This window comes from Helicoverpa zea, chromosome 20 (genome assembly GCF_022581195.2).
Source record: "Helicoverpa zea isolate HzStark_Cry1AcR chromosome 20, ilHelZeax1.1, whole genome shotgun sequence".
NCBI lineage: Eukaryota > Metazoa > Arthropoda > Insecta > Lepidoptera > Noctuidae > Helicoverpa > Helicoverpa zea.
The window spans coordinates 4,408,768-4,420,878 of NC_061471.1; the positions used below are offsets into that span (position 1 = coordinate 4,408,768).

The 12,111-nt window shown below is 40.2% G+C and overlaps 2 protein-coding genes and 1 long non-coding RNA gene across 3 annotated transcripts; all 3 read left to right on the plus strand.

Moving 5' to 3' along the window:
• The first annotated feature begins 142 nt into the window (after positions 1–142).
• LOC124640374 (L-threonine ammonia-lyase-like) lies at positions 143–5,101 on the plus strand. The gene is made up of 9 exons (XM_047178115.1): positions 143–160; positions 600–713; positions 987–1,057; positions 1,547–1,834; positions 2,311–2,473; positions 3,594–3,749; positions 3,866–4,002; positions 4,282–4,507; positions 4,844–5,101. Exons 1-9 carry the CDS (start codon positions 143–145, stop codon positions 5,015–5,017), a joined length of 1,347 nt encoding a protein of 448 aa, XP_047034071.1. The 3' UTR covers positions 5,018–5,101.
• A 1,205-nt stretch (positions 5,102–6,306) lies between these two features.
• Positions 6,307–11,193, plus strand: LOC124640310 (L-threonine ammonia-lyase-like). The gene is made up of 10 exons (XM_047178025.1): positions 6,307–6,420; positions 6,804–6,926; positions 8,919–8,989; positions 9,073–9,169; positions 9,337–9,533; positions 9,602–9,764; positions 9,857–10,012; positions 10,093–10,235; positions 10,665–10,764; positions 11,053–11,193. The coding sequence occupies exons 1-10, from the start codon at positions 6,307–6,309 to the stop codon at positions 11,191–11,193; spliced, it is 1,305 nt and encodes a 434-aa protein (XP_047033981.1).
• Positions 7,405–8,679, plus strand: LOC124640476. The gene is made up of 2 exons (XR_006985554.1): positions 7,405–7,969; positions 8,083–8,679. It is a non-coding gene; the product is annotated as an uncharacterized LOC124640476 (long non-coding RNA).
• Positions 11,194–12,111: the final 918 nt, after the last annotated feature.

Genomic DNA, 12,111 nt, shown 5'->3' on the forward strand with positions numbered 1-12,111 from the left:
AATCCAACGACAAAGAGAAATTGTAAATGTCACATGCAATATCGACAGTCAACATGTTTCAGCATTTTTCCCAAATTTTTATTCAAAATCAATATGAAAATTTACTAGTGTGATAACGTAAAAATTGGTATTTAAGGCTAAAATGGCGAATCCTAAAGATGTGAGTACCATTTCGGAAACTTTAACTTCGATTGAAAAATCCTCCAAGTCGGCAGATGAACTACGAAGCATTCTGTTATAAGGCTCACTGTGTTGCTAATTATGTATCAAAGTACCTACAGTAGAATAATCAAGTACTATAGAACTCTGCTTCTCCTTGATTACAGTTCAAATCAAAAGTTCTAATGTTGAAGAGAAAGATAGCTTTAGCTGCCTAGCTAATTCCAATCTAATGTCCAATTTACTACCTAGCTATTCCCTTGCGTGAAAAAGGAAGAAGATAAAAAAATTACGCTTGTTCCACTGTATTCTATGCATGAATTCAGTAGAAGTGGAAATACATTTTTTTGTAGAAAACAGTGATAGAGTGTGTCATCATTGTTTTCTATAAAAAAAAAATGTATTTCACTTCTACATTAGGGATTGACTATTGTTTGTAGGATCCGGAATATGATGAGTGGTGTGATCCTGACAATCCGCGTAAAGTCAAATATGAAGATATTCTGGCGGCGTCACGACGAATGGTAGGACAAGTCATTCGTACACAATGTCCGGTAAGTCATCTATACCTGCAACATGTCTTGCATTCATGTCATCTGCCCAATGTCGTAGCATACATACCTATATTTGATAAACATGTGGTATCTTCTTTTGGAAAGAAACAAAGAAAAAGGTACCTTCGCCTCTTAAGAAGTATATTAAGGCAATTAAGGAATCAAAATACTGCTCATCTAGATTATATTTAAGATACATATCTGAGACAAAGACATTATTGCTATGGACCTTCGACAGATTTAACAAAATATCCGCCAACATTTCTGTTGCAGCGAGCTCACATGTCAGAGAAGCTGGGATTGGATTTGTATATGAAGCAGGAATTCTTACAGGTTACAGGAAAGTAAGTATAATGAAGCATTTTTTCATCACTATAGTTCGGCCATTCAGAGAATGCGTTCCTGACACGTCGCGATTGAACTGACGACGTAACTTTGCAATGGCGTTGCAGTTACGATAAAAATATTTTTGCTGGTTGTTTACCGTTTTAACAATTGAGGAGCATTAAAACAACATTATTATATCAATAATCAATGAATGTTATTACGTCGTCAGTTCAATCGCGACGTGTCAGGAACGCATTCTCTGAATGGCCGAACTATAATTATTAGCAATTTAGAGTTAACTTGAGGGTGGCATTAACTATTGTTATGGTAAACCAACCCCCGTTAGAATGTTAGAATCGATCACGGTGACACATATTTTATTGTTTGGTCACTAAAAAATAAACACTAAATTTTAGTGTAATATCATTGATAAAAACAAAAACGCCAGCTTCTCGCAGCTTGTGTACTAACATTACACATTGACAATAATTCAAAATGTTCAACAGTTTCAAGGAGCGTGGAGTGCGCAATACCTTGATGCTGCTATCCGACGAACAAAAAAAGTATGGCGTGATATCAGCTAGTTCTGGCAACCACGGCGCTGCGATGACCTACAACGCGGCTAAGCTAAACATACCATGCTTGATCGTCATGCCTGAGCAGGCTGCCATAGCCAAAATAGTCAATGCAGAGAGACCTGGTGCGAAGGTTTTACTGCATGGTAAAAATATGGCCGAAGCTAAACGGTTTGCAATGACTACGGCCAAAGAAAAAAAAATGATGTATGTTAATGGGTGAGTTTATATTCAAACGTAAAATACAAGATTCAAGTTTCTTGACCACACAGGACGGAAAGATGAGCAGAATGCAAGGAAACCAGGCTACGCGCCGTCAAACAGTGCATGAAGACGAATTTTTGACGTGTGTGACGTCAAAGTGGCTAGTAGACGAATTAAAATAGCAAGTCAATTTTAAGTGAACCTTAAAATAAAGCCTTGCTGGTATTTTTATACATGCATTGACAGTGGAATCAAAAAATAAATTCCTTGAGACTAGACATATTAGAAGGGATTTCACACCACACACTTTATTACCTACGTTATTAAGGCCGGTTTTACAGTCACACTGACCATCGGCACTGACAGCTACGCGCGTAGTTTGACTGAACATCATCTGCGCAGTCAGCGCATGATCAGCATGACTGTAAAATCAGCCTTAATTATATTCTTCTCCGTGATGTTGACGAACTAATCGAATATTTTCATTTCAGTTACGACCACCCAAACGTAATAGAAGGCCAAGGTACCATTGGTATAGAGATATTAGAACAGTTGCCCACAGTGGACGCTGTGCTCGTACCGTGCGGTGGCGGCAGCTTGCTGGCTGGGGTAGCCATAGCCATCAAACATCTGAAGCCTGACACTGAGGTTTATGTAAGTTGAGGTTACATGTGCGTCTACGCGGTGCATGTAGCTGGAGCAAGTGACAAGTGACAAGAGCCCGCGGGTGGGTATTTTGCTTTGGTAAATGTGCGAGTCGCTGGACCAGCACGTATTTAATATGCATGCATGCATGCTGCGCATGTGCCTCAACATGCTCAAGCTGCTTACACCGTGTAGTTTACCGTGTGTAGTACCTTAGTTAAACGAATTTATAGCTACGACACCTTTTTTTTTCCGACGTCAAAAATCATCAAATGACCCCTCCCGCTGTGGGTTAGCAGCGGTGAGGGAGTGTCAGACTCTTACTGACTAAAAACCGTCGTGTTCCGTCATAGGCCTTTTATGTACCAGGGCCGCGGTATCTCTTTTGAACAACCCGCAGCCCCGCCAGGCCTTGGCCCTGCTGGGCCCCGCTGGGGTTGCTGACATCTCTTTGAGGAGCGCGTGGAACAACGCGCGCCGTCGACACGGGTCTGTCGTCTAAGCAGACAGAGGGACGATGAGCCACCCGAACTCACCGCCCACAGACCCACGCCTACGGTGGCCGAGAGTTATCTCGCGACACCCGGCGCCCATGGTGTCTACCTGGTCCAGAGCGGCGGCCGGGATGAGAGGTGCGAACTCTCTGGCGTTCCGCCTCCTCCTTCTCGAGCATGACCGCTTCGCAGAAGGAGGCGACGGCATCCCATTCCCTCTCGCCGCGGACCATGGCCTGAACCAGGGCCGGACGCGAGAGGTCGCCGCCGCCCAAAGCCTCAACGAGGACCCGGCGGTGCCCTTCCCACGCAGGGCACTCCTGGACTGTGTGGTCCACCGTGTCCTCGGGGTTGTCCGCACAGTGGTGACACCCGGGCGCCTCCTCACGACCGATTCGATGCAGGTACCTCCCGAAACAACCGTGTCCGGTGAGGACCTGCGTCATGCGGTACGTGAGGGCGCCGTGACTCCTCCCGAGCCACTCCTCAAAGAGGGGACTTACCGCCACTATAGTGGCGTGCCCTTAGCTACGACACCTTGCGGTATAAGATCCTAACTAGATTGACTAAATGCAATATCAGAAAATGCTCTGCTCAGTTCCCCTTATCATCAAAATCTATTTTTTCCATTTCAGGGAATCGAAACAGATAAAACTTGCAGCATGGTGGAATCGCTTAAGAAAAACGAACGAATCTTTCTGCCGATCGATTCTTCGATCGCGGATGGGTTGGCTGTAAACAGAGTCGGAGTGAATACTTTCTTCAACCTCAAGGGCCTGGTCGATAAAATGGTAAAGGAAGTAGTGCCACCATTAAAACCTCGATCAATATTAACGAGTGTAGAAAAACAATGGCAAACAATATATTTTTTTTTTAAATCTTATAATAACTCTCGTATTTTTGTTAGGTTGTCGTAAAAGAAGATTGGGTGGCTCGTGCGATAATGCATGTCGTTGAGGAAGAGAAGTTTGTGATAGAAGGTGCCGGAGCTGTCGGAGTAGCAGCTCTTATGGCTGGCCTATTCCCTAACTTGAAAGGCAAAAAGTGAGACACACTTTTTTAATGTGCGGAATTTTTTTTCAGAGCAGCAGAGTTATTTGATTTTATTAAGATAAAACTTGTTGCTCACAGAAGTCGAAGTAATACTCTTCCTATTCAGATACGCACCCATATCATACATTTTTATTTAAAGGAAACATTATATACAGTTTTAATATCACTAACATCAACAAAGCTGAGCTAGTCTGTAAAGACGAACACGAGCTCAGGATTTAGGATTAGGCAGTAGTTAAACCAATCTATTATAACGATAATATATTTCAGAGTTGTAGTGGTGATCAGTGGCGGCAACATAGACACGACCACGTTCGGTCGCGCGCTGGAGAGGGGTATGGCTGCTGAAGGGCGCCTGGTGAAGTTCAAGGTGTCGATCTCGGACCGTCCCGGCGGGCTGGCGGAGTTGTGTGGCATGCTGGCAGGCATTGGCGTCACTTTGCGAGACTGTGTGCCTGAGCGAGTGTGCGTCAAAGAAGCTATTTTTAATGTCCAGGTAAGGGTTTATGCACATGGACTCGCGCACCACGGGTTCGGTTTCCTCTCGGGATCAGATAAACTGGGGGGAATTCTAAACATTGCCGCTCAAATACTGTTGCTTCCATCGATGAAGGACGCAGTAGAAATATACATATTAGATAGTAACATAACTATACAATACTCTGCGATTGCTTCTTTTAAAGAAAAGAAAACACTTATCTAAAAGAAAAAAAAAGAAAAACCGTATGTTAACGTATTATGCATTTTCGACCATCTATTTAAATCTCAGTTAACTCTTCGTACCTTCTTGTGAATCATCTTAATTTAACAAATATTTTTTTCAATGTTTTAGTTCAAAGTAATCTGTGAGACGAGAGGATGGGACCACACTAAGGAGTTGGTAGACGTTATCAAGAAGCACTACAAGGACTATCTCTTCCAAGATATTAACGAGCACCCCGAAAAGTCTTCGACCGCTAAACGTGGTCCGTGCCTAGCCCCAAATCCAGTATGCATGCAGAAATAGTATTTTTTGCAGAAATAATATATGATGTCCTAAAGAAGTACATACCTACTGATCAGAATATAACACTTGTTTTTAGACCCATGTTAGATAAGACTGTCATAATAAATAATTTTAAATGCAATTGTTTTTTTTTGTGTTCTGTGAATAATCTTAACTTATACATACTAATCTTATAGAGTTGTAATGTTTGTGAATTATTGGGATATTCGGGGATTCCAGGTGAGTCGCCAAATCATAAATATGTATTTCATTAAATTATACGAACTTAAAGAACTACGAGCAGATTTTACTACGCCGCGACAGTTTTACTACGCCACATGCTACACACCAGAAGCTACGGCGTAGGACGGCGTAGTTCGGTGTAGCAGGAATTTCGTAGCATCTCTGAATCCTTGCCTGATAAATCGAAAATTATTTTTGTATAGGCGTCCACGGTTGATTTCGACCACGGTGGCTGTTCTCATTTATGGAGATCATCCAGCTGCGCAGGACATATTATAGTGCACGATTATTTGCGCAGACACAATTGCACTCACTATTCCTTAAATCTCATAGCCCGATAGGAACGTAATCCGACACGACCGAAGAGATCAGGAACAGGATCGACATTTACGTGCTCTCCGACGCACTTTACACACGACAAAACAAACATTATTGGTGAGTTTCGCCTTTCACTATAGCAATAGCGGCAATCCGACACGACCGGAGAGAGATCAGGTGCAGGACTGGCATTAACGTGCTCTCCGATGCACGGGTGAATCAATCACCAACTTCCAACTACGGGCTGCTTTGTGAAAGTTTTAGAAAACCCACAAAGAAACCGGGAATCGAACCCGAGACCTTGGGCACAGCAGCCGCGCTTGCGATCACTAGAGTACACGAGGCAGTATTTTTTAGTAAATTATACGAACTAAGCAGATTTTACTACGCCACATGCTACACACCAGAAGCTACGGCGTAGCTCGGCGTAGCAGGAATTTCGTAGCATCTTTGAATCCTTGCCTAATAAATCGAAAATTATTTTTATACATGTACCAGGAAACAGGATTTTAAATAGTTCAGAAGTTGGCGTCAAATATTTGCTTCATAGATAAAATCAAGAATAAAAATTATAAAAAAATATAGAATGACACTAAGCATCAAACCGACAAAGTGTCACGGACACTCGTAATCAAAATGAAATAACATTTAAATTGATTTCTAATCACAATAGTACTTCATTCACCAGGACAATCAGGCAAAATGTTCTTATTTTTCAGCTGTTAACAAATATATAAGATCCAGCCACTATGCCAAAACAGCCTGTTCCGGCGCCGCCGCCACCCGTCTGTAGAGAGTCTCTGGGCTTATCCCCCGCAGTGCTCGCCAAGCGGGATATCATTAAGCAATCCCTTTGGTGTCCAGTAAGAGAGTATTTTAGATTCTAAATTATATATACTATCCAATTTTAAGTGGTCGCTTTTAATAAACTTTCAAAAAGCAGCCCCGAGTCAAAGTTCTTGGTGACACACCCGTGTGGAATGATAAGGTAAAACAAGTTAAGTTAGTCGGTCCTGCGCTTGATCTTTCATAGGTCATGTCGGATTGTACTATGAAAGTCAGTGTACAGTGAGCGCAGCTAAGTAACATCCTTCGAAGCCACAGCGGCCAATATTTTTTCTGGACATACCATTAATCAATGGACTTTTTCCTTCAACATGTCTCTTCTCAAGATCTTACATAGTCTTAAATAGGTCGATAAAACTGTAGCATTAAGAAATACTTATACACTTAACAACGTTTTCAGAATCCGTCTAACATTGAGTATGATCGATACTCAGATCCAGCTTGTCCAAAAACAATACATTATAGGCACGTCGTGAAAGCTGACGAAGTTATCCGTGAGATTATTAACACTACTCCACTCATGGTACATTTTTGAACACTTCTTAGAGTATAGAGATATATAATCATCATCATAAGCCTTTTTAGTGTCTCAGTGGGGGTATAGCCCTCCTTTCTCACAGAAAAAGATTTTGCGATAATCACCACGCCTTTTCAATGCGGGTTTCCTCGAGATGTTTTCCTTCATCTTTAATCAGTCGTTAGTGCCTAAGAATATACTTAGAAACTACACTCACATTGATAACTTACATTATTGATACTATTGCCTGACCTCTAAAAAAATATGTGAATACATGAAATACAGCCTTGGCCAAAAGTATTGAGCACCTTACAAATTTCGCAAGATCACGGTAATTATGGGAGAAACCCGAATCTATCGTTGAAGTATTCTTTTATCGGTTATCTACAAACATTTTAAAACAATGACTTATGCCGCAGCTGACAATAAAACACCTGGGTGCAAAAAAATGTGTCTTTTACAATTTTTGAATTATTTTTTTAGTTCGCTACCATCGCTCGTTGTGACAACATCCAGTGATCTAGTGCGCCTTTGGTATTTTATTTCAAAGTTTTAAGTGTTATCGTTGCAATATGCCAAAACAAAACGAACTTTCTTTAGAAAAACGTGTGCAGATACAGCTTCTGTATGAGCAAGGGAAATCACAAGTAGAGATTTCTAAAACTGTGAAATGTTCGCGCCGATCCGTGCATTATGCTATTCAGCGATTCTCTGATACCGGATCACATCAGAATAGACCGAGAACCGGGCGCAAACGCATCACCATAGGCCCGCAGGATCGTCAGTTACTGAGAGAGTCATTAAGAAATAGGAAAAAAACATCTTCAGAGCTCGCTGCTGAGTTTTCAGAACAAATGAAGAAAACAATTTCTGCTCGAACTACTCGTAGAAGGCTTCAGGAAGCTGGTCTGAAAGGCTGTAAAGCTAGGAACAAGCCATGGCTCTCCTAGAGCAACAAAAAAGCTCGGTACAAATAGGCCTTACAACACCGAACTTTCACCGCTGAAGATTGGTCAAATGTTGTGTGGTCAGACGAATCAAACTTTGAGGTGAGTAAGTCAATTTAATGCCCTCACAAAATAATATAAAATGGTTTAAATTCTAAACGCATAGAGGAAGTTCTTTTTATTTCCGGAACTCAATATTTTTCTCTTTATTGCAGATTTTTGGTACACCTGGTGTGACCTTTGTGCGTCGCCGGGTGGGCGAAGAATTTAAGCCAGAGTGTGTGGTCCCAACAGTAAAACACGGCGGCGGCAGTATAATGGTCTAGAGTTGCATGACCGATTCTGGAGTTGGCAAATTGTTCCTGTGTGAGGGCCGCATGGACTCTTCTAAGTACATAAATGTGCTAGAAACTGCGTTGCTGCCTTCATTCACGAAACTTTTCGGTGACACGAACATGGATAGTGATAAATTCCAGCAGGATAACGTGCCTTGCCACAAATCTGCCCGCACTATGACATGGTTTCGGAAAAATAGCATAGAGCTTCTTGACTGGCCTGCCCAGTCGCCAGATCTGAACCCCATAGAACATTTGTGGGGTTTATTAAAGCTTCGAGTTAGGCGCCACACAATTAACAACAGAGAAGAATTGAAACGCTACCTGCGCCTAGAATGGAACGCGATTACTGCTGAAGACTGTAAAAATCTTGTTAGCTGTTTACCAAAAAGAATTTCTGCTGTAATTAAGGCAAAGGGTGGTCCCACAAAATATGAATTTTCAATTAATAAATAGTAAATTACAAATAAAAAAAAAGTTTTGTTTTATTTCTATTTGATACTCCGCATAAAACTGAAAGATTTCATGGGTGCTCAATACTTTTGGCCAAGGCTGTATGTAGTCTGAGTCGTCGAAATGTTAATAAGTGTAGTCCGATTTGCAATTCCTCCACGGAGGAAGGAAAGACGAGTTCTCCTCAAATGATGAATCTTCGCAATATCTCAGATGAAGCAAATTGAAAGTATGGTTTAATAAATGACTAGATTTGTTTCCAGAAATCAAAAACATGTGAAAAATTTGGCATGGAATTATACTTCAAGCTAGAAACCGTTCACTTTACTGGAACGTATGTATAAATAGTTATATAAATCAGTTATAGAATCAAAACGTTTTTTTTTTTAATTTTTATAAGATATTTTGGTAACACAGTTTCCACGAGCGAGCGGCGATATATGCTTTACTAATGTTAACTCCTGAACAGAAGAGAGGTGGTGTCTACACAGCATCCGTGGGCAATTGGGCCCAGGTAATTATCTTATGTAATCTTCAGCTATAATTAAGTAACTTAAGTGTTTTCTTTGACCAGCTAGAATTATTTGACTTTTATCGATGGTTTCTCTACCATACTGATCGCGTGGATGAATCCATTCTACCATATCAAACGATAGTTATAAGATATTTTTTTTTGCGCAGTCTCTGGCACATCAAGGGCAATTACTGGACATCGCAGTGACGGTGGTACTCCCCTCGTGGACTGCTAACTCTATTGTTGCCCATTGTCAGGAATATGGCGCCACTGTCGTGCTCTGTGGTAAAACCATACTCGAGGCCAAAAAACGCGCTTTTAAGATGATACACGACCAAGGTCGTATTGGAACTTACATAAATGGGTAATTTAATACATGATGCCTTCATTATATTTGTTGGTACCACGATTTATAAGACACATCCTTTTCAGATATGACCACCCTAATGTAATAGCTGGTGCTGGTTCTATCGGTATTGAAATATTGGAACAATTGCCCGACACTGACGCAATCCTCATCCCTATCGGTGGCGGGGGACTGATTGCGGGCGTGGCCACTTTTGTCAAGCACGTTAAACCAAACATTCTGATATACGTAGCTATTTTTACTTTTACTGATAACCTATTAATCTTTTGTTTGATATGTTTATATGTAATGTTATAATCAATAACTTATTCCAATACTAGGGCGTAGAGACCGGTAAAAGCTGCAGTTTTGCAAAAGCTATTGATTACAAGAGCCCCTACCTAATTGAACCCGAAAGGGGTTTAGCTGAATCATTGACCGTCCCTAAAGCTGGTGAAAATGCTTTTCATACGGCGAGGTCGCTCATCGATAAACTGGTTTGTCTTTTTAACTCCTACTATTTTTAACCTCTTTTTCTTTGGAGGAACATTAATTATTTCGTATAATTGATATGTAGATATTAGTCCATGACGACTGGACTGCACGAGCAATTTTACATCTCATGGAAGAAGAAAAGGTAATTGCAGAAGGAGCCGGTGCAATCAGTTTAGGAGCACTCATGTCCATGCCAGATATACTTCCAGAGTTAAAAGGCAAAAAGTAAGTCTTATAAAAAGTTTATTTTCCAAAAAAAAAAAAAAAAGAAACAAAAAATAAGTATGTCCTTGGATTTTTTTAATCATTAGAAAGGGTACCTACTTCTGAATTGGTACATTGCCACCAACTCAGTCATCTTGTGACCACACTAGAGAGGAAACTGAACGTTCTAAAAATTCTAAATTAGCTGAATACTCAAATAATTCAATATTTTTGGATTCTTTCGACACGATCAGTTGTTCAGCGTCTTTTGTATTTAATGAACACCAGGTAGGTTCAGTTGCTTTTGGAAGGAAGGAAGCTAGGTACTTAAATAAATTTTAGCAGCGTCTGTATCTATGAACTTTGTTGTTCAGCTGTTTTGGTTTGGATATGTTCCTTTAGAGGTTGAGTGTACCTACCTATACGTGTCAGTTTAGTATTTTTTTACAGAGTGGTGTGTATCGTGTCTGGAGGTAACATGGACATATGGCCTTTACAACGGGCTATCGCACATGGGAAGGCAGTTGAAGGTCGATGTATCGCGATAACCGTAAGATATAGTAACTTGTATATATTTGCTCCTAGCTGAACCAATCTGCTGGTGAAAGCACCCCTCACCCGCGCAATACGGGTACTAAACGAAGTGCACGAGAGGATAGATTTATTTATTTAAATTACACACAAATATTTTATTGAAAGCTTTCATGGCTATATAATTAAAATAATTGAATTTCTTCCTAATCTACCTACTCGAGTTCCCGACAAACTTTTTGTTTTCCTGCCTCTTATGATATAGGTGCGTTGTAGTGGTTTAAAAAATATGCCTATTTTGTTTTAGATGCGGCTGATGCCTGGAATGGAAAATTTACGAAACAAAATTTTAAGAGTAATTCAGAACATGAAATGCAATGTAAAATTTTGCGAAACGCAAAAGAATTGGCTTGACGAAGATAAAATACTTGATACAGACGTAAGATAAATGTTAATGTTTCAAAATTGCGTGATCTTTAACCAATTGTTTTATCGGCAACTCACCTCCTGCTTTAACAACAAGTGGTATGAATGTAAACAGAAATGTGTGTATAAAGGTATATAATTACAAGGGCTGATAATAGCAATGTAAAACTACGATTTCCGGTGAAGCTGCACCTAGATCCATAGACCTTAATTTTTAAAAGCCCGGATGCGAGCAGGAGCTTATACATTGTTTGTAATCGATTTTTTATTTTATTTATACAGTTGACAGTCTTGGTTGAAACGACGACCCAGAAGCGAGCTCGTACACTAAAAAATGTAATAGAGAAGCTTTTTCCGGATACCTGCGAGTTTCAAGATGCCTTCAAACCAAAAATAATATGTTCATGCTTTCCAAAGCCCATTTATTAAATAATGAAATACTTACTTTTAAATTAAATATATTTTTCTAGTCACAAAATAGCCAACTGCGACAGGTTTATTAGTGGGAGCCTCCGTGTGTATTTCAGTAGTAAAGTTTTCCTCCAAAGGGTAAAAACAGGGTATTTAGTAAGATATATTTATTTAGTAAAAATGTATCCCCCGAAATAAATAATGTTGCTATTGACGAATTTGTTTTTATTTGGAAAGCCCTATATTTCAAGTTGTCAGTGTGGCAATGGCCCGGGATCTGGTAGACATTTTAGTGTACGCATTTTAAGGAATCGGAAAACTTGTCCTAAACTCTTCTTAATATGGCAACACACAAAGCTTTATTTTTTTTCGAAGACACGGCAGTTAGAAACATCGCCATCTACACTCGCGAGCAAAAAAATGGAATTACCCCCGTGCGCTATACAAATACAATGATTGCCAATGATACAATATTTACAATTAAATGTTTTATTATGGTCTCGTTTGAAAGCCTATACTTTTAGCTTTA